The sequence below is a fragment of the Stomoxys calcitrans genome, chromosome 2, assembly GCF_963082655.1.
Source record: "Stomoxys calcitrans chromosome 2, idStoCalc2.1, whole genome shotgun sequence".
In the NCBI taxonomy this organism is placed as follows: Eukaryota; Metazoa; Arthropoda; class Insecta; order Diptera; family Muscidae; genus Stomoxys; species Stomoxys calcitrans.
Window position 1 is genome coordinate 170,104,125 of NC_081553.1, and position 22,365 is coordinate 170,126,489.

Below are 22,365 nucleotides of genomic sequence, written 5' to 3' on the forward strand. Positions count from 1 at the left end.
CTCTGGGGTACTTCTGCAGTGTGAACTGCTTTTTCAATTCTATTAGGGATATCACTGTCGAAAGTGTTACTAAACTCATCCCATGCGGCTTCTTTTGTTGAAATGCAAATTAGTCGAAATTTAAAGTAAATTATAAATCATAGTTGACGAATTACTTAAAAATCTGTTGAAACTTCATTTTGGGATCAAATTTGTCACTGTGGGGAATGCCGAACAAAGCGACCCTCTTATAGAGAGGCATAACATGGCTTGATAGGCTGCCATGTTAGCCTAAGCGCGAATAATTCGAAAAAAAAAATGCCATACTCACCATAGTTGCTTCGTCTCATACGAGGTTGCTGTGGTGCTTGGGGATGAGCCGGAGCATGGAATGCAGTTGGTTGTTGACCAGGCATCATATAAATGGGTGTTTGTTGACCCGCAGACGCTGGTATAGGAGCACCTTGGGTATATATGGTTGTTAGGGTGACCGGTGTTTGTGGTGTATGGGGACGTGAAGGATTTGGTGTGCTGGGACTACGGGGCGTAAAGGGTTTGGCCGAAGGGTTCAAAACATGTGTTTTCTTTACAGGTGGTGCCGTGGTAGTGGTACCCGTAGAAGTGCTACTGTTGTTAGCCGGCGCTGTTTGCGGTACAGCAGCAGAAACCACAACGGTTGTGTTGCTCGATGGGGGTGTGGTTTTATCTGAAGGCGTAGAGCAACTGTTTGTCGATGAAGCAGGTGTGCCAACGGAAGTATCCGATTTGGGAATTGGTGTTTGTTGTTGCTGTGGCGGAGTATTATCGACAACGGGCGGGGTTGTTTGCTGCATCGATGGCCCAGTGACAGATTGTGGCGAAACATTTTGCTGAGTCTGTGATTGTTGTTGCTGTGTATTTGTGGGGACCACAGCCGCTGGTGGCACATTTGACTGATCCTGTATAATGTGTGATGGCTGCTGTGCCTGTGGTTGCGGCGGCTGCTGCTGTTGGGGCACATGTTGCATGGGCATGGACGAAGGCCCCGAGCTGTGCTGCTGCGGTATGTGTTGCATTTGCTTTTGTGTTTGCTGTTGTTGCTGCTGCGGTGGCGGCAAGTTTTGTTGCATATGCTGCATATGCGGTGGCACATAATGCTGTTGTTGGGGTCCACTATGATGCGGTTGTTGCTGTGCTGGCGGAGGTCCTCCATGATGTTGCTGCGGTACATGCTGCATTGACACATGCTGCTGTGGTGGATGCGCAGCAACATGTGGTGGCTGTTGTGGTTGTGTTTGCATATGTGGTGGCGGTTGTTGCTGGGGAGGCGATACGGATGGCTGCGGTTGATGACCCTTGTTCGGATTCATATGCTGATTCTGCGATTGCACCGAAGGTGACTGCTGTTGTGTTGGCGGTCCCGGTGATGGAGCCAATTGAAATTCTTGACCAAACTGCCTTAAATCTTGCAATTGATTGTCGCGTGATCGCATCTGGCGTTGCGGTTGTGGAGGAGGCTGTTGTTGAACAGACGGACCCGACATGCTCGGACCATGAGAGGCACCCCCACCACCTTGCAGAGGAGGTGAACTTCCACTTCCACCTTGTCCTTGGCCACCGTGCGTTGGGCCATGTTGTGAATGTCTAACTTGGTTTTGACTATCATTGCCATAGGTCATAGACGAATTAGACGACGAACCGGAATATTGGCGCATTGGTCTTTGGGGCATTGGTTTACCCGCACCTCCACCGCCCATGTTGTTACCCCCACTTCCGCCACCGCCACCACTCTCACCATTCAGTTTAGAGGGACCGCGGTATTGAGAGGGACCACCGCCATGCATAGCCGGTGGGGTATAAGACTGATAAGTTGACTGTGATTGCTGTTGATTTTGCATTGGCATTGTGTTATACATGATTTGTTTTTGTCCGCCCGAGTTGTTGCCACTTTGTGACATACCACCAGAGATGACATTGCTGCTGCCACCACCTTGCGACATTCCGGTTGGACCGCTTCCGCTATTCGGTGGTGGAGTGTTGCGTACCATTTTTTGATTAAGAGGAGGGTTGGATTTGCGTTTCATCATCGAACCACCACTTTGATACTTGTTGCCACCATCTTGTTGTGACATCTGAGACGAGGATGGGGCTGAACCCTTCATTCCACCTGCCATGTTACCGGCAGATGATTGCGTAGAGTTCGGTCCTAGACCCATACCCGAAACCGATGACGATAGGCTATTGCCCATCATGCGATCGCTGCGATCATTGCGATCATTGCGGTCATTGCGATCCATACGATCGCCACGATCATTTCGATCGTCACGGTCATGACCGCTATGTCCGCCGCCACCGCCTCTTGGTGTTTGACCACCCATTGACTGGGACCGATCGATGGCAACAGGTGGTGGTGGTCCGGTAATAGAACGCGTTGGCTTCGTTATGTAGCGCTCTGTCATAACTGGAGGTTCGTAACGTTTCCGTTCACGCTGTTCACGTTCTCTATCCTCGCGTTCTCGTTCCCTTTCCCTCTCCATGTCGCGCTCCCTTTCTCTCTCCCTTTCCCTCTCTCTTTCACGGTCGCGTTCACGCTCACGGTCGCGTTCACGCTCACGTTCCCGTTCACGTTCTCGCTCCAAATCAGGCCTTGAAACCGCCGCAAACATGGACTCTTCATCGCCATTTTCCAGGTCTAGGCGATCCCGACACGAAGGATTGCTCTCAATTTCCGCAGCCAATTTTTCAGCTTTGGCTTCACGTTCTTTATACTCATCGGTGTCGATTTTATCCAGGGGCACTGTGTACGACGACAATGAGTCGTCAAATGTTGATGTGACACCAAATGCATTTTCGTTTTTGCGGAACATATCATGTGGATCCCACCCATTAGCTGCTGCGTCATCTAGAGCAAATTCCATTTCACCATTCATGCCAGATGGATCCCAAGGTTCCAATTCCTTTTCGTCAAAGCGAGAACCTACAGTAAAAGAAAATATTGTGTACGCTCGCTCCATACAAGTGTCTCTAATGCTTGTGGTGTTATCCCACACTTACCATTGCATTTTTCTGATATGGCCGCATCTGTTTGAAATGTCCCTCCAGTGGCGTACTGTGAATCAAAGTCCTTTGCCGAAATACTAACAACCGTATCGTAGGGAAATATCATAACATTTGGTACAGTCTTTGACTCATCGGGTGAATTTTTGCTCAATTTTATGCAAGATGGCAACTCGAGGGCCACATCGAATTTGGGCGAAAATGTACGAAAAACTCCCTCGTAAATGTTACCTGATCTCAGTCGCATTTGTACAACATGTCCTACCAATGCTGTGGCTGCATGCATGAAGAAGGCATTATTATAGATCCCTTGGGCTTGTGGGCGAGTTTTATTCGGCTGTCGGTTATCATTCGAATATCTGGAAACAAAAACCAAAATAAACAGGGTATTTTAAATAATCTTCTCTTATGTATCAGCAGTTTATTCAACTTCAAATTGCTCTTTGAAATAATTATAAAATAGGTTGAAATAAAATGTATGGATTTCGATATGTTTACACCATTTGTTATGAACCAGTTGGCACAATCCCATGGCAGCCGGTTGTACGCACCGGATTGACCCGATGGAATCCTCATCGGCAAGGGCTGCCGCCTCAGTGTACGTGTTCGTCTTTTTTCGTCATGGGAGAGGCACATCCCGGAGTGCCTTCTCCGTATGCTTCTGGTCCGTGCCGGGATTGAAAAGAACCCCGGACCCTGGTTCTGTTCCGTTTGCCAGAACCACCTTCATCATCGGTCAGTGTCGGTGAGGTGTAACCGGTGCTTGGAGTGGGTACATTTCCGTTCTTGCTCTGGCCTAACTTCGCTACGGGAGTATAGTCATACTGGCTATGTCGCTAGGTGCTGTGCGAACATAGCCAGCAGTGGGTCACAAGCGTCGCCGTCGTCGCCTTCGGCGTCCTCGTCGTCAGACTATGTGACCCCCCCGACCTCTCCCGTACGGCAATTTATGCAACGACAGCACCCTAGCCCTACTATTGCCAGGCCAGTGTCGGGAAATGTATCGTTCTTGCAGTTAAACTGCAATGGACTGCGAGGCAAGATTGATGAGATTGTAGATTTTATGAGTCGGAAGAGCATATCGGTCGCAGCGATCCAGGAGACAAAGCTGACTAACACCTGCAGCTTGCACAGTTGTCACGGCTACAATGTGTTACGTAAGGATCGCTCAAGGAATGGAGGTGGGGGATTGGCCTTCGTTATACACCATTCCGTGCAGTATAGACCTATCTCGCCTGCGCTTGACGCTAGTGACCCATACATGGAATGTATGGGGGTAGCAGTCAGGTCTGGTACTGCCGAGATAGAGATATACAACGTGTATATACCGCCGGTTGATAGCTGTGTCCCGATTAATGGCCAGGCCTACAGCCCCGACATAAGTGGGTTGCTATCTGGCCATAGTCGTCTGGTTCTGGGGGATTTTAATGCACATCACTCGTCATGGCATTCTCCCCTAGGTAACGACCAGCGTGGCATAACTTTGGCAGAGCAGATAGATAGCTCCACGTTTTGCACGGTGAATGAGGATGCCCCCACTAGGATTACGAGGAGGTGCAGCAGCTCGCCAGACATCTCAATCGCATCCCCTGATCTCCTGAGTGACGTATCCTGGCAAGCCGTCATCTCTTTGGGGTCAGACCACCTCCCCATAATCCTCACCATCGACCGACCACCCGACTTCATAACCTCTGAGCGCCGGACGTTCATCAATTACAAGAAGGCCAATTGGACTGGCTTCAGAGAGTATACCAATCGCCGCTTCAATGAACTGCCACCCCCCTCTGATGTGCTTGTGGCCGAGAGGAAATTCCGAGACATCATCAACGCAGCAGCCGCTCGCTTTATACCAGCCGGTCGAATACCGCAAGTGCGACCCAATTTCCCGGCGCAAGCAGTGGTACTCGCAGACGAGCGTGATGGGATTCGTGCTATGGACCCCGCTAACCCCAGAATCAGCGAGCTGAATCTGGAAATAAACAGGGTAGTCAACGAACATAAGAGGAATTTGTGGCTGGAACACTTGGAGCAATGTAACTTAGGCACCGGTGCAGGCAAATTGTGGGCCACTGTTAAGTCTCTCTCGAACCCCGATAGACGGGACGACAGGACCTCAGTCACTTTTGGCGAGTTTACCGTGACTGATCCGAAGAGATGCGCCAGGTTGTTCAACCGTCAATTTATTGTGCATCCCGAGAGAGACAGGGCAAGGAGGAGAGCCATTCGCCGTATTCGTGTTCTCCGAGCCGATGAACAGCCATCACAATTTACCGTGGGCGAAGTTACGAATGTCATCCGTGGCGCCAAACCTTCCAAGGCGTTGGGCCCCGACGGAATCTCTACATTGATGCTGAAGAATCTGGATTTACCTGGAGTTGAGTACCTTACCACTGTCCTTAACCTGTCATTGAACACTCTTATAGTTCCCGATATCTGGAAAATGGGCAGAGTGATCCCGCTACTGAAGCCTGGTAAAGACCCGAGTTTGGGGGAGTCGTACAGACCGATCTCCCTTCTCTCACCAGTGGCTAAGACGCTTGAGGCATTACTCCTCCCGAGCCTCGTAGGAGAATTTCCATTCGCCGAGCATCAACAGCACAACAACAGCTTTGCATGCCATCACCACACACATTTCGCCGTGGCTTCAATCAACCCAGGCCATGTGATAGGACGGTCCTCGTGGCACTGGACCTATCGAAGGCCTTCGACACGGTCAGCCATGCCAAATTATTTGAGGACATCGCCAACACGTCCCTCCAGCCAGGCCTGAAACGTTGGGTCGCGAATTATCTGTGTGGCCGCCAGTCATTTGTGGAATTTAGGGATAAGAAGTCAAAACACCGTAGAGTGAAACAGTGAGTTCCCCAAGGTGGGGTGATATCTCCGGCTCTGTTTAACCTCTACCTATCCTCCATCCCACCTCCTCCAGACGGCATAGAGATCGTATCATATGCGGACGACTGTACGATCATGGCATCAGGCCCCCCACCCATTGATGACATCTGCGATAGGTTGAACGTCTACCTCAACGAGCTTGCCTCATATTTCGCTGCAAGAAATCTGAAGATATCCGCCACCAAATCTTCAGCCACACTGTTCACTACAAATACGCGTGAGGTGAATTCTGAGCTGACTGTGATGGTCGATGGAGAAATGATTCCGACCATCAAGTGTCCCAAAATACTTGGCGTCACATTTGACAGCTCCTACACTTCCTCCCCACATGCCACAGCAATCTGCAATAAAGTCAAAAGTAGAAACAAGGTCCTCAAGTCACTCGCTGGCAGCACTTGGGGTGCAGACAAAGAAACCTTGTTGACCACGTACAAAGCAATTGGCTGGTCTGTGGTAAGTTATGCGGCGCCAGTGTGGTCACGTCAACTTTGTGACACGCAGTGGAATAATATTCAGATCTGTCAGAATGCCGCCCTCCGAACTGCAACGGGCTGTCTCCTCAGTTCTCATGTGGACCACCTCCATTAGGAGACAAAGATCCTACCAGTGCGAAGACATAACTACATGCTGTCTAAGCAATACCTTTTGGGCTGTTATCGCAGAAATCATCCAAATCATCATCTTGTGGATAGATACCCACCGCCCAGAAGCCTTAAGGTTGATCTACACGATCTAGAGCGTGAGGTCCAGCGCTACAAGAGAGAACCTCTAGATCAAGCGGCATATCAAGCGGGTCTGAACTACATTCATGCAGACACGTTAATTGGCTACCGGGTGAATGTAGTCCTTGGAGAACGACCGCCACCCATTGCACCCGAAGAAATCGACCTCCCCCGGCAAACCAGAGTGGTTCTGGCTCAATTACGTTCCGGCAGATGCAGCCACCTCAATTCCCACAGAGCTAGGATTGATGCCGACGTGCAAGATGTATGTCCCGATTGTAACCAGGGACCGCACGATACACGTCACCTGTTTAACTGCCCGGCCAGACCCACTCGACTCAGACCCAGATCCCTGTGGACGCATCCCATCTTAGTCGCGGAGTTCCTGGGTCTTGACACTCAACAGAATCAAGCAGACGAAAGATAGTACACAATAAACTGCTACAACAACAACAACCAGTTGGCATGAAGAACAATTAGGTGAACATAATATCACTACAAAATTTTGTTTTTATTTTGTGTTGTTTCACAAAACTAAAAAATTAACCAGTAAGGAAAGGCAAAAGTCAGGCGGCGCCGACTATATAATACCCTACAATTAGATACAATAGATAGATAGATAGATACAAGTATATGAGAGCTATATCCTAATCTGAACAGACTTTTTTCGAACAGATCGTTTGAAAATTGTTGCTACTGCGGCCACATAAGTCCAAACCCGGCGATAAAACCCGGACGTTTAACATCTCAGGCTAAATTTTATAAGGTTCAAACCGATCGGACCAAAATTTTAGTTTCTACAGCATTAAAAGCCATATCAGCTGAAAGATATATATGGAAGCTATGTTTAAATCTGATCCGATTTTAATGAGACGTAAAATAAAACATCTCGTGTTAAATTTTATAAGGATCGGACCAAAATTGGGGCTACCACAGCCTCAAAAGACTATATCGGATGAAAGCTATATATGGGAGCTATATCTAAATCTGATCCGATTCTGATGAAATATTGCAGACATATTAGATCAGATCAGACCAAAAGATCAGACCAAAAGTGTTGCTTCTCCAGCTTTAAAAGCCATATCGGATGAAAGATATATATGGCAGCTATATCTAAATCTGATCCGATTTTGATGAAATTTTGCATATATATTGGGACAAAAAGCAATTCATGCCAAATTTGGTAAAGATCGGACTAAAATTGTGGCTTCTACAGCCTTAATAGGTCAAATCGGATGAAAGATATATATGGGAGCTATATTGAAATCTGACCCGATTTTGATGAAGACTTAAAAGTCCACATCGGATAAAAGATATATATGGAAGCTATATATAAATCTGAGCCGATTCTGATGAAATTTTGCACACGTATTAAGACGTCGAAAAAACACATTAGGCCAAATTTGATAAAGATCAGACCAAAATGTTAACTTCTACAGCATTAAAAGGGCATATCAAATTAAGATATCTAAATCTGGACCAATTTTTCAAAATCAAGAGTTCGTCCTTGGACAAAAAAAGTGATTCGTGCAAAATTTTATGAAAATCAGACAACAAATGCGACCTGTACCTTGATTACAAGAATACATGGACTGGCAGACAGACGGACGGACGGACGCTAAATCGAATTAGGAAGTGATTCTAAGCCGATCGGTATACTTATCGATGGGTCCAGCTCTTCTCCTTCTTCTTCTCCTCCGTTGCAAACAAATGCACAAATTTATAATACCCTGTACCACTGTGGTACAGTTATTTTTTTGCAAATGGTACAAATTTGCAAAAAAATATTTTTGTCGATAGTATTGATCGGAAAAATATCAATCGATATTCAGACAAAAAAAAATATCGATAGTTTCGATAGTGCCATTGATATTTTGCCATCTTAACTATCCCGTGCCAGGACGATTAATCTAATAATCCTAAAATGCAAAGAACGTACACCCAAGTATGAACATACATCTCACAGAGTAGTTCTGAACCCCACTACTCGGTAGAGTTGGCAAACTATCGATAATCGCAACATTCGATATTTCTAATTGTAAATATCGATAATATCGTGAGCGTTTCGTGAGTGAATAGTGACTTTCTCGTGAGTGTCTCGTAAGACGTCAGTGTCTCATGAGTCGTGAGCCGTGGTTTTCTCGTTGTTGTTGTTGTTGTAGTTTATTGTGTTCTATCTTTCGTCTGCTTGATTCTGTTGAGTGTCAAAACCTAGGAACCCTGCGACTAAGATGGGGTTCGTCCACAGGGATCTGGGTCTGAGTCGAGTGGGTCTGGCCAGGCAGTTAAACAAGTGACGCGTATCGTGCGGACCCTGGTTACAATCGGGACATACATCTTGCACGTCGGCATCAATCCTAGCTCTGTGGGAATTGTGGCGGCTGCATCTGCCGGAGGTCGATTTCTTCGGGTGCAATGGGAGGCGGTCGTTCTCCAAGGACTACATTCACCCGGTAGCCAATTACGGCATCTGCTACCGTATCTGCATGAATGTTGTTTAGACCCGCTTGATATGCCGCTTGATCTAGAGATTCTCTCTTGTAGCGCTGAACCTCACGCTCTATATCATGTAGATCTACCTTAAGGCTTCTGGGCAGTGGATATCTATACACAAGATGATGCATCCCAAGTGCTGCCAGCCAGTGATTTGAGGACCTTGTTTCTACTTTTGACTTTATCGCAGATTGTTGTGGCATGTGGGGAGAATGTGTAAGAGCTGTCAAATGTGACGCCAAGTATTTTGGGACACTTGATGGTCGGAATCATTTCTCCATCGACCATCACAGTCAGCTCAGTATTCACCTCACGCGTATTTGTAGTGAAGAATGTGGCTGAAGATTTGGTGGCAGATATCTTCAGATTTCTTGCAGCGAAATATGAGGCAAGTTCGTTGAGGTAGACGTTCAACCAATCGCAGATGTTATCAATGAGTGGGGTCCTGATGCCATGATCGTGCAATCGTCCGCATATGATACGATCTCTATGCCGTCTGTAGGGGGTGGAATGGAGGATAGGTAGAGACTTTACGAGTGAAACAGTGAGTTCCCCCAGGTGGGGTGATATCTCCGGCACTGTTTAACCTCTACCTATCCGAATGCCTTCGATAGGTCCAGTGCCACGAGGACCGTCCTATCACATGGCCTGGGCTGATTGACTGCCACGGCAAACGTGTGCGGTGATAGCATGCAAAGCTGTTGTTGTGCTGTTCAGTCTTCGAAATCCATGTTGATGCTCGGCGAATGGAAATTCTCCTACGAGGCTCGGGAGGAGTAATGCCCCAAGCGTCTTTGCCACTGGTGAGAGAAGGGATCACTCTGCCCATTTTCAGGACATCGGGAATTACTCAACTCCAGGTGAATCCTGATTCTTCAACATCAATGTAGAGATTCCGTCGGGGCCCAACATCTTAGATGATTTGGCGCCACTTTAAATTGTGATGGCTATTCATCGGCTCGGAGACCACGAATACGGCGAATGGTTCTCCTCCTTGCCCTGTCTCTCTCGGGATGCACAATAAATTGACGGTTGAACAACCTGGAGCTTCTCTTCGGATCACAGTGACTGAGGTCCTGTCATCACGTCTACCGACGACGGGGCTCTAAAGCCAGCCCAATCGGCCTTCTTCTGATTGATAAACGTCCGGCGCTTAGAGGTTATGCAGTTGGGTGGTCGGTCGCGGGTGAGGGTGAGAATTATTGAGAGGTGATCTGACCCCAAGGAGATGACGACTTGCCAGGATATGTCACTCAGTGGATGCAATGGAAATGTCTGGCGAGATGCTGCACCTCCTCGAAATCCTAGTGGGGGCATCTCATTCACCTTGCGAAACGTGCTATGCCACGCTGTTCGTTACCTAGGGGAGAATGCCATGAAATGTAATGCGCATTAAAGTCCCCTAGTACCAGTCGATTATGGCCAGATAGTAACCCACTTATGTCGGGGTTGTAAGCTTGGCCATTAATTGGGACACAGCTACCAACCGGCGGTATGTACACGTTGTATAGTTCCATCTCGTCAGTACCGGACCAGGAGTGCATGACCGGACCCATTCACTCCATGTAGGGGTCACAAGCGCCAGATGGGTCTATATTGCACGGAATGGTGTATCACGAAGACCAATCCGCCACCTCCATTCCTTGAGCGATCTTTACGTAGTGTATCCGTGACAACTGTGCAAGCTGCAGGTGTTGGTTAGCTTTGTCTCCTGGATCGCTGCGACCAATATATCTTCTATTCCTACTCATGAAATCCACAATCTCATCGATCTTGCCACGGAGTCCGTTGCAGTTTAGCTGCAAAAACGATACATTCCCCGGCACTGGCCTGGCAATATTTGGGCTGATATGCTGCCGTTGCGTATATTGCCGTACGAGAGAGGTCGGGGGGGGGGGAAGGACGCAGAAGGCGGCGACGATAACGCTTGCGACCCACTGCTATGTTCACACAGCACCTTGTGACATATCCAGTATGACTATACTCCCGTAGTGAAGAGAGGGCAGAGTAAGATGGGAAATGTACCCACTCCATGCACCGGTTACACCTCACCGACACCGACCGATGGTGGAGGCGGTTCTGACAAACCGAACAGAACCTGGGTGCGGGGCTCTTTTCAATCCTCGCACGGACCAGAAGCGTGCGGAGAAGGCACTCCGGCATGTGTCACTTCCATGACGAAAAAAGACGAACACGTACACTGAGGCGGCTGCCCTTTCCGATGAGGATTCCATCGGGTCAATCCGGTGCGTACACAACTCTCCCATGGGATTGCACGGAATGGTGTGTCACGAAGGCCTATCCGTGACAACTGTGCAAACTGCAGTGTTTGTCAACTTTGTCTCCTGGATCGCTGTGACAAATATATTCATCCGACTCTTAAAATCCACAATCTCATCGATCTTGCCACGGAGACCGTGGCAGTTTAGTTGCGAAAATGTTACACTTCCCGGCACTGGCCTGCCAAACTTGTGTTTTTACATAAGTACATCAATATATTTCTTTAATAATTATTAATTTCTCTACTAACATACTATATGGCGACTATAGGAGGAACATGACATGCAGAGCATTGGAAAATGGTACCGACTACTGGTCGAAAAACACTTTTTTTCAATATTGAAAATTTTATGAATTTAATAAAAGAAATTTAAATTTTTATACCCTCCACCATAAGATGGGGGGTATATTAATTTCGTCATTCTGTTTATAACTACTCGAAATATTCGCCTGAGACCCCATAAAGTATAAATATTCTTGATCGTCGCGACATTTTATGTCGATCTAGCCATGTCCGTCCGTCTATCCGTCCGTCCGTCTGTCTGTCGAAAGCACGCTAAGTTCCGAAGGAGTAAAGCTAGCCGCTTGAAATTTTGCACAAATACTTCTTATTAGTGTAGGTCGGTTGGTATTGTAAATGGGCCATATCGGTCCATGTTTTGATATAGCTGCCATATAAAACGATCTTGGGTCTTGACTTCTTGAGCCTCTAGAGTGCGCAATTCTTATCAGATTGGAATGAAATTTTGCACGACGTGTTTTGTTATTATATCCAATAACTGTGCCAAGTATGGTTCAAATCGGTCCATAACCTGATATAGCTGTCATATAAACCGATCTTGGGTCTTGACTTCTTGAGCCTCTAGAGTGCGCAATTCTTATCCGATTTGAATGCATTTTTGCATGAAGTGTTTTGTTATGATATCCAACAACTGTGCCAAGTGTGGTTCAAATCGGTCCATAACCTGATATAGCTGTCATATAAACAGATCTGGGGACTTGACTTCTTGAGCTTCTAGAGGTCGCAATTCCTATCCGATTTGGTTGAAAATTTTCATGAAGTATTTTATTCCTACTTTCAACAACTGTGTCAAAAAAGTTTCAAATAGGTTCATAACCAGATATAGTTGCCATATAAACCGATCTAGGATCTTGACTTCTTGAGCCTCTAGAGGTCGCAATTATTATCCGATTTGCCTGAAATTATGTACTACAAATCCTCTCATGACCATCAACATACGTGTTTATTATGATCTGAATCGGTCTATAGCCCGATACAGCTCCCATATAAATCGATCTCTCTATTTTACTTCTTGAGCCCCCAAAGGGCGCAATTCTTATTCGAACTGGCTGACATTTTACACAGGTCTCCAACATGTAATAATATAATAATAGCAGAGCACATCTTTTCTTATATCCTTTTTTGCCTAAGAAGAGATGCCGGGAGAAGAACTCGGCAAATGCGATCCATGGTGGAGGGTATGTAAGATTCGGCCCGGCCGAACTTAGCACGCTTTTACTTGTTTATAATTACATCTAAAACAAACCAAAATTTCGGATTTTAAAAACCAAATTTCATTGAATTGAACATTTGTACCCGGAAGGAGGATGGATTGAGAAAGGCAAAATCTTTAAACTGCCGACTACTGGTACACTTACCCCAAAAATGTCCTGTTTGAACGGTTTTGGGGGTGGTCTGGCCCTCCAACTGCTAGGCCCCGAATGTGGATATCAGTCTCGTTTTCAACTCTCAAATATTTTTCGTTGGCGCCCCATATTGTGCTGACAGTTCTCTATAGCCGTTTAATTTTATTTTAAATATATAAAGAAAATTTGGCCAAACATCACGAATCAGAGCGAAATTGTCTCTCATTTGAATGCTTTCATTTTGGGGCATTGAAGCAACAGTATTCAAAAATACCAATTTGGAGTTAAGAACACTTGCCAAAAGAGCCATATTTATATAAACCAAAAACATATGTATACATGGATGTACGTACCACTTTTGATAAACCAATAACAATTTTTAACCCAAATAAAAAAGAGGCGCATTGTAACTTGCTATCATCATGAATCATTTAAGTGGAGTGTATGAAAAAACTCAAAATATAAACAAAATAATTAACAAAATGAATAAAAATATTAGCCCAAACACAAAAGCCATTGCTGCAAATACAAATTATAGGAGAAAAACAAATTCAAATCAGCTAGAAATACAAAGAGCGCAGTATGGGTATGGAATGAGGCCACGAAAGTAAACAAAAGCAGGCATAAAGTACGAAGACAGAAACAGCAGCGACATTGGCAAGATGTTAGCGTCGTCAGAGGCAACGTCTGCCGCCACCAAACTGCACTAGAGTAAAAACTATTATTGGCGTTTAACTAAGAGGAAACAGATTAAAGTTCCGACCATTTAAATGTCGCATAGATTTTGCCGCACGCAAAAAGAAAAAATTGGCATGTCTTTACCAAACAAAATATGATACAAAACTAAGAAGACGACGACGGCAGCTGGAAATTAGGGTCAATTGGCTTTCAAAATCTAAATAAATATGTGCAGCATTGTACTTACTGTCTTATCGAAAGAAAACAAAAGCTATTAATGTCACTACCATGATCAGGTGTCGATCTAAGTTTGTCGAAACAACTAAAAGCATACTAAGTTCCGTCCCGCGGCCGAATCTTATATACCCTCCACCATGAATCGCATTTGTCAAGTTCTTTGCTTTTCTTTATAGGCAAACAATGGGCAATGTATAAGAACTGCTATGTAATTGGAGTTGAGGCCACCGTAGCGCAGAGGTTAGCATGTCCGCCTATGACGCTAAACGCCTGGGTTCGAATCCTGGCGAGACCATCAGAAAAAAATATTTAGCGGTGGTTTTCCCCTCCTAATGCTGGCAGCGTTTGTGAGGTACTATGCCATGTAAAACTTCTCTCCAAAGAGGTGTCGCACAGCGGCACGCCGCTCGGGCTCGGCTATAAAAAGGAGGCCATAATCGGACAGCACTCATTGATTTGTGAGAAGTTTGCCCCTGTTCCTTAGTGAATGTTCATGGACAAAAATTTGCAAAAATGTAATTGGAGTTAGAGGGGTGCACGTGAGTGATTTTTCACTCACGCACGCTCACGATACAAACAAATTATTCACGCATGCTCACCCACTTCATGTCGACTTACGCTCACGAGACCAAAATTTTACTCATATACGACTCACCAAGAACTTGCGATTCACGGTTAAAAATATGTTTCCATGAAGCAAATATTTTTTTTGCAAACGTCAGCGAAATGTCGGAGAAAAATAGGGGAAAAGTAGTACTCTTCTTATAGTGAGGAAAATAACATAAACAATTATATTAAAAACCCTTGAAACCATTATGGCTACCATAGACGGCATCATATTTATACCCTCCACCATAGGATGGGGCTATACAAATTTCGTCATTCTGTTTGTAATACCTCGAAAAATGCTTCTCAGACCCCATAAAGTATATATATTCTTGATTGTCATGTCATTTTAAGTCGATCTAGCCATGTCCGTCCGTCTGTCTGTTCGTCCGTCTGTCTGTCGAAAACACACTAACTTTCGAAGGAGTAAAGCTAGCTGCTTGAAATTTTGCACAAATACTTTTTATTAGTGTAGGTCGGTTGGGATTGTAAATGGACCAAATCGGCCCATGATTTGATATAGCTGCCACATAAACCGATCTTGGGTCTTGACTTCTTGAGCCTATAGAGGGCACAATTCTCATCCGATTTGACTGAAATTTGGCACGTAGTGTTTTGGTATCACTTTCAACAACTGTACTGAGTATGATTCAAATTGGTTTATAAGCTGGTATAGCTGTCATATAAACCGATCTTGGATCTTGACTTCTTGAGCCAATCGTGCGCGCAATTCTCATCCGATTTGTATATAACCTGATATAGCTGCCATATAAATCGATCTGGGATTTTGACTTCTTGAGCCTCTAGGAGGGCACAATTATCATCCGATTTGGCAAAAATTTTGTACAATGGCTTCTCTCATGACTTTCAACATACGTGTCTAATATGGTCTGAATCGACCAATAGCTTGATACAGGTCCCATATAAACCTATCTCCCGATTTTACTTCTTGAGCCTCTACAAGGCGCAATTCTTATCCGAATGAACTGAAATATTGGGTTGCCCAAAAAGTAATTGCGGATTTTTCATATAGTCGGCGTTGACAAATTTTTTCACAGCTTGTGACTCTGTAATTGCATTCTTTCTTCTGTCAGTTATCAGCTGTTACTTTTAGCTTGCTTTAGAAAAAATGTGTAAAAAAAGTATATTTGATTAAAGTTCATTCTAAGTTTTATTAAAAATGCATTTACTTTCTTTTAAAAAATCCGCAATTACTTTTTGGGCAACCCAATATTACACAATGAATTGTAATTGGGAGATCGATTTATATAGCAGCTGTACCAAGCTATTGATCGATTCCGACCGTATTGGGCACGTATGTTGAAAGTCATGAGAGAAGTTGTTGTGCAAAATTTCTGCCAAATCGGACGAGAACTGCTCCCTCCAGCGAATCAAGCAGTCAAAATCCATGATCGGTTTATATGGCAGCTATACCAGATTATGAACCGATTTGAATCATACTAAGCACAGTTGTTGGAAGTGATACCAAAACACCACGTGCAAAAATACAGCCAAATCGGATAAGAATTGAGCCCTCTAAAAGCTGAAGAAGTCAAGACCCATAATCGGTTTATATGGCGGCTATGTCAGGTTATGGACCGATTTAAACCATACTTAGCACAGTTGTTGGAAGTGATACCAAAACACCACATGCGAAATTTCAGTCAATTCGGACGAGAATTGCGCCCTCTAGAGGCTCAGTATTTGTGCAAAATTTCAAACGCCTAGCATTACTGCTTCGAAATATGGCTTGCTTTCGGCTGACAGAAGGACGGACACGGCTAGATCGACTTAAAATGACATGACGATCAAGAATATATATACTTTGTAGGGTCTGAGACGCATATTTCGAGGTGTAACAAACAGAATGACGAATTAGTATACCCCCATCATATGGTGTAGGGTATAAAAACTAAAAGGGTGCAAAGTTCGACAGGTCCTATTTTTGGAAACCCACCACCGAGGATCTGCTTAAATTTTTACAAAAAATTAACTTAATTGAAGAACATAGATGTACTCGGGTACAAAATTTGGGCTCTTATTAAGAGCTGGCTAAATATCGATGGCACTTTCGATTATATTGTATAGTTTGTCCTAGATTTAGATATAGCTCCTGTATATATGTTCGTCCAATTTGCAGTAATAATGCAATTAAATGGCAATTTGTTAACCGATTCCCTCGAAACATATATATATATAAATGTCGCCCGATTTTCAATCCTAGAGTCACTTAAACGCATTTATTGACCAATTTTGCCAAAATTGTGCACAACGCTTTTCTCGACGACTACTACTATATCTGAGCAGCATCTCGAAATCGATTTAGATATAGTTTAGAAATCGGTTCAGATTTAGATATAGCTCCCATATATATGTTCGTCCGATTTCGAGAAATATTCCAATAAAGTGCTCACTTGTTAAACGATTCTCTCGAAATTTAGCAGGAAGAACTTTCTTGGGACTCCTAATATTACTGGTGAATTTCATGGAAATCGGTCTAGATTTAGATATAGCTGTCATATATGTATATCGTCCGAATTTCACTTCTAGAGCCACTGCAAGCACATTTATTGGCCAATCTTGCCAAAATTTTGTACAGCGCTTTCCTCGACGACTACCACTATATCTGAGCAGTTCGCTCGAAATCGGATTTAGATATAGCTCCCATATATATGTTCGTTAGATTTTGACTAATTTGCAATAATGTTGTCATTAGTCAACCATATTTACTACAATTTAAACATATTTGCTCGAATTGTAAAATAACCCATCTGAAAACATAAGCTAAAGTTCATCAAAATTGGTTCAGAATTAGATATAACTTCCACATCAAGCTTAAAGGGTAGGTGTAGGGTATTATAAAGTCGGCACCGCCCGACTTTTGCCTCTCCTTACTGGTTTTCCTATCGATACTATAGGCAAAGTTTAATTTGTTTTTACGGAATGGAACAAAATAAACAATCCGACACCGAATGTGTCTTATGTGTGATACAGTGCGCCAAAATTTTAGCCCAATCTGATGAACAGCGCGCACTTTGCTTTTCATCAGATTGGGCTAAAATTTTGTACAAAGATTTCTCTCATGACTTTCAACTGACTTTATGAAATTTGATTTTATTAAGCCTTTGCATTGATATTGTTCCTTTTCATTTAATATATAGGTGAAGGGAAATTTACGATGGTATCGATACTTTCAATATTTATTATAAGAAATATCGAATGTGACGATTATCGATAGCTTGCCAGCCCTAGCTCTTAAAATTCAGGAAAAAAAAATAAAAATTTCTGCCATGCCAGGCAAAAATTGTAGCTTCTATATGCCTTAAAAGTCTATTCGGAAGATTGGTTTATATGGGAGCTATATATTAGATTATTGACTGATTGACCGGTTTGGACCTCACTTGATATTTAAGTTTTTTACTGTATATGATTGATATTTTTCCGATGGATACTAAAATTTTTGTAAAATTAAAGAAAAATAAACGATGCGACACTAAATGTATCTTTTAAGATGCATTTCGCCTATAGAGGGCGCAATTTTCATCCGATTAGGCTAACATTTTGTACAACGAATTCTCTCATGACTTCCCACTGATTTTATTACTCTTAGTTTTATTTGGTCTGTGAATTGATATTGCTTCTATAAAATCGATCTCCTGATTTCATTTTTGCTTGAAATATAGGAGGAGATGGGAAATTAACGATAGTATCGATACTATCGATATTTATAATTAAAACTATCGAAAATATCGAATGTTGTGATTGTGATGACCGCCTACAACGCTAAACGCCTAGGTTCGAATCCTGGCGAGACCATCAGGAAAAATTTTCAGCGGTGGTTTCCAATCCTAATGCTGGCATCATTTGTGAGGTAATATGACATGTAAAACTTCTCCCCAAATAGGAGACATACTGCGGCACGCCGTTTGGACTCGGCTATAAAAAGGAGAAACCATTGATATGTGAGAAATTTGCCCCTGTTCATTAGTGGAATGTTCCTGAGCAAAATTAGCATACTCTCATCCTAGGCAATTCAAATTTGCCCATGAACATTCTATTAAGGAATAAGGACAAACTTTTCACATATCATTGATTGCTGTCCGATTCAAGTTTACCTCTAGAACGGACGAACCTTTTTTTCAGCGTTTTTGAGCGGACGTGGTCTGGCCAGACCACAACTTCAAAAGAACTATAAAATGTAAATGGATTTTTTTTCGTACAACAATTTTTTTTAATGCTAGCTAATTTTAAAATGAATTGTTTAAAATGAAAATTAAGTACATGCAAAAGAAATTATGGAGATATAGTTAAGAAATCAACAGAATTTTGCCAAACCGCAGAAGACTAATTGGGATGTGGAATCTATATCTGCTTATAGTCCGATTTGGAAAATACTTATCATGGACATTGGAGACTTAACGTTACACTCTATGCATAATTTCACCCAAATCGAGTAGCAATTGCGGCTTCCAGGGACTTAAGATACGAATTCGGTAGAGTTACCGCATACGTGAACGAGTAAAAACGTTCGAAATCTCTCTATTGTGAATTATGCATTTCTTTATTGAACGAAAGGAAAACATGAAAAAGGGGAAAAAAAAACAGATAAAAAAAAATAAAAGAGAAATCATCCTATTTCTTCGATATGTATCACTGGCACGCAAGAAGTTAGGAAGTAAATTAAATGGACGTGCTACTCTCATAGAAAACATCCCATCCATATGAGGTAGAACTATTGGTATGAGTATTTGATTAACTCGAGTAGAGTGGGAAAATGAGAACATATTTACCAGAAATATGGGATCGCGGGATTTAAAGATTTTGTAGAACATAATCAGATTTCTAAATTTAACAAAATCATTGAAGGAACAAACAAGAAAACTTTTAATAAACAGGGAAATATGATTGAATAACCTGCAAGAAAAAATGTAACGTACTACTGTATTGAAAACAAGTTTAACCTTCAACATGTTACTTGCAGTGGTGCCAAAATTACCTCAAGGCAGTACAGGAGATGTGGCATTATAAGAGCATAAACCAGTCGTCCCATAATATATCGAGGTAATACCAAGTCAGTGCTATAAAGCATGCGCAAGCCAAGAGTTATATTGGCGAAAACATTATCAATGTGCAAATCGAATGACAATTTATCATCCAAAAGAATAACCAAGCACTGAATATAATGGACAAATCCTATTTCATCCCCATTATATACCAGCCTCACGCCTGGAGTATCATTCGTTCCGAAGAAAAGAGCCTTAGTCTTGGCCGCATTCACGGACGGACGATTCGCAGACATCCATTAAACCTAAGAAGGCAAGGCCAAATCATTCTTCGATTGAAGAACGTTCAAAGAGCGACGGTTACCGCGTATGCATATGGGGTACACCAATTCTCTATGGACTTAAGTAAGTCGTTCAAAAACAAAATAAATAGGAGGGGACCGAGTACAGATCCCTGAGGAACTCCGCTTTTAACCGGCAGCGTAGATGAAGTTATGTCACATATCTGAACAAATTGCTTTCTATCAACCAAATTGGAAAACAAAAGTTTACAAGCGCTTTTACTAAGGCGGTAAACTGTGGACAGCTTCTTAATTAGGACGAAGTAATCCACCCGATCGAAGGCCTTCTCTAGGCTTGCTCTTTTTCCTTATAGGGTTAATCCTAGCAACCTTCCAGCTGTTGGGAAATGTGGAGGCCATGGTTATGTTATTAACAAAAAGAAAAGAAGAAAATCGGAAATAAATGTGAAAATTATCTTAAAAAACTTCATCGGGAACCCGTCACACCCAGCGACACTAGATTTAACGGACATAAAAGCATCAAACAATTCATCGGGAGTAATGCTGCTAAAAGAAAAGCCGTCATTAGCAGCGAAACGCAGAAATTCCAAAACATCGTCTTGTACATCAGATTGGTTGTCTACAAATGAACGGTTCATCTCATTGAGTACCATGGGAGTGTTGCCAGTAGCAACAGAGGAACTAGTCTTGAGAAGTCCATTATCAATTTAAGAACGCAAATGTTCAAATCGATCATAATATATAAAAAAAAATTTACAATACACTAAAATGTCTATAAAAGTGGTATAACATCCATTAAATACGGAATGAAGTTTCATTCGATACGACAGCAGACTCGATTACGTATGCGGTAATTTGACCCCAGTTTATATGGGAGCTATATCAGGTTAACGGCCGACTTGGACCGCACTTAGCACGTTTATTTTATGTCCTTAAAAAACATTCCGTGCAAAAATCGGACAACAACGTGGGCTTCTAGAAGCTCAAGAAGTCAACTCGCGAAGTCGGTTTATATGGGGCTATATCCAATTCGGAATTCGGACTAGGCTCAAATCTGGGGCCTAATTCTCACATCCGTTATCGAGCGAGTTTTATGTTCCAAGTTTAATTCCGTTCCTTTAGTACAAATTGTACCATGGCTTGCAATCGTAATTTGCCAAAAAGTTATCGATTTTGGGTAAGAAAAAATCGAAACGCCCAGCATATTTTGCCATCTCAAAGGTAAACAAAGCAAATGGTGGTTGTTAAAAAAGTTATTACTACCTGTTTTGTGGTAAAAAAATTAAACACGTTTTAGACGATATGCAATTGTTTAAATAAATAAATTGTTGTTTTAGGTGAAAGGAAAAAAATGTGTGGATGACGTCGCCTATAGCACAGCCAAAGGTGGGACGCATTTCGACTTTGGTAAGAAAACTTTTTAACCACATTAGGCGTGATGGCTTCAAGAGCCGTTTGTTGGTATGTTGTATTTGAACCGTTTTAATGGCGAAAACGCATCTATGATACAACTACCACATTAACCACGCTCGATAACCCTGTCTATAAGCTGTACTTTTTCCCAATGCATGTATTTTTGTGTAATGACCAATTTTTTTATGTGGCAATTACACTTCTTCCGCACTACACATGATTTTGTTCATCTGTTGGAAGTTGTATTGTATATTCTGCAGCCTTAAATTTAGTGGTTAAATGATACAATATTTGGTTTGATCATGTTTATAGATAATTTGATAATTAGCTTTGACGAATTTGGCTTAAGCAAATAGTTAATTTTTGTCCAATTTAAGGGACCAAAAATGTGTATATATTAAAATTATTGTTTTCGTTTTATGAAATAAATACTTCGAACCCCTATTTCTAGTCTAGTTTCTTGAAAATAGACGAAAATTTGTTATTTACGACAGGTAAATTGCTGCAGGCAAAAACTCGCGCATTTCTATTGGATATTTCGATTAGAATTAATCGATTACGGATGCCGTAATCCAAAAAAATCCAAAACTCGAAAGTATTAAGTCGATTCCGGATGCGAGAATTAGACTCCTAAACCGATAAGGCAATCCCCAACGACATACGTGAACAAGAAGTCCCTGTGCAAAACTTCAAGCGGATATCTTTATTTGTGCATTTCCACAATCCTATGGTGGTGGGTATAAAAACATAAATAAATAAAAATAAAATATTTATATCAACCAATAAATATTAAATTTTCAAATTAAGTCAACTTTGTTTTAAACAAAAAAAAATTGTAAATAATTGTTTTAATTTCTTTAGCATATAATGTACAAAATAATTCAAACTTTTATTATTTTTCTTTTTTAATTTACTTAGAAAATTTCATTTTACTTATACGTTAAGTTCTCGTTTCATAAAAATGTTTAAGGTGGAGTTACATAGCTCGCGCAAGTTAACCAACTCTGAACTTTGAACACGTTTCAGAGTGCAAAACATATGGTTTGAATACGTTTACTATTCAAAAATTTGTTT

The 22,365-nt window shown here is 42.6% G+C and overlaps 1 protein-coding gene across 1 annotated transcript in view; it reads right to left on the bottom strand.

Annotated features, from left to right (window-relative positions):
- Positions 1-22,365, bottom strand: part of LOC106091064 (ataxin-2 homolog) — a 36,009-nt gene that overhangs the window by 6,555 nt on the left and 7,089 nt on the right. The window contains exons 3-4 of the mRNA XM_013257474.2: positions 3,013-3,374; positions 311-2,935 (exon numbers count right to left, since the gene is read on the bottom strand). Coding sequence (XP_013112928.2) covers positions 311-2,935; positions 3,013-3,374 — 2,987 coding nt within the window. The remainder of the gene's footprint in view (positions 1-310; positions 2,936-3,012; positions 3,375-22,365) is intronic.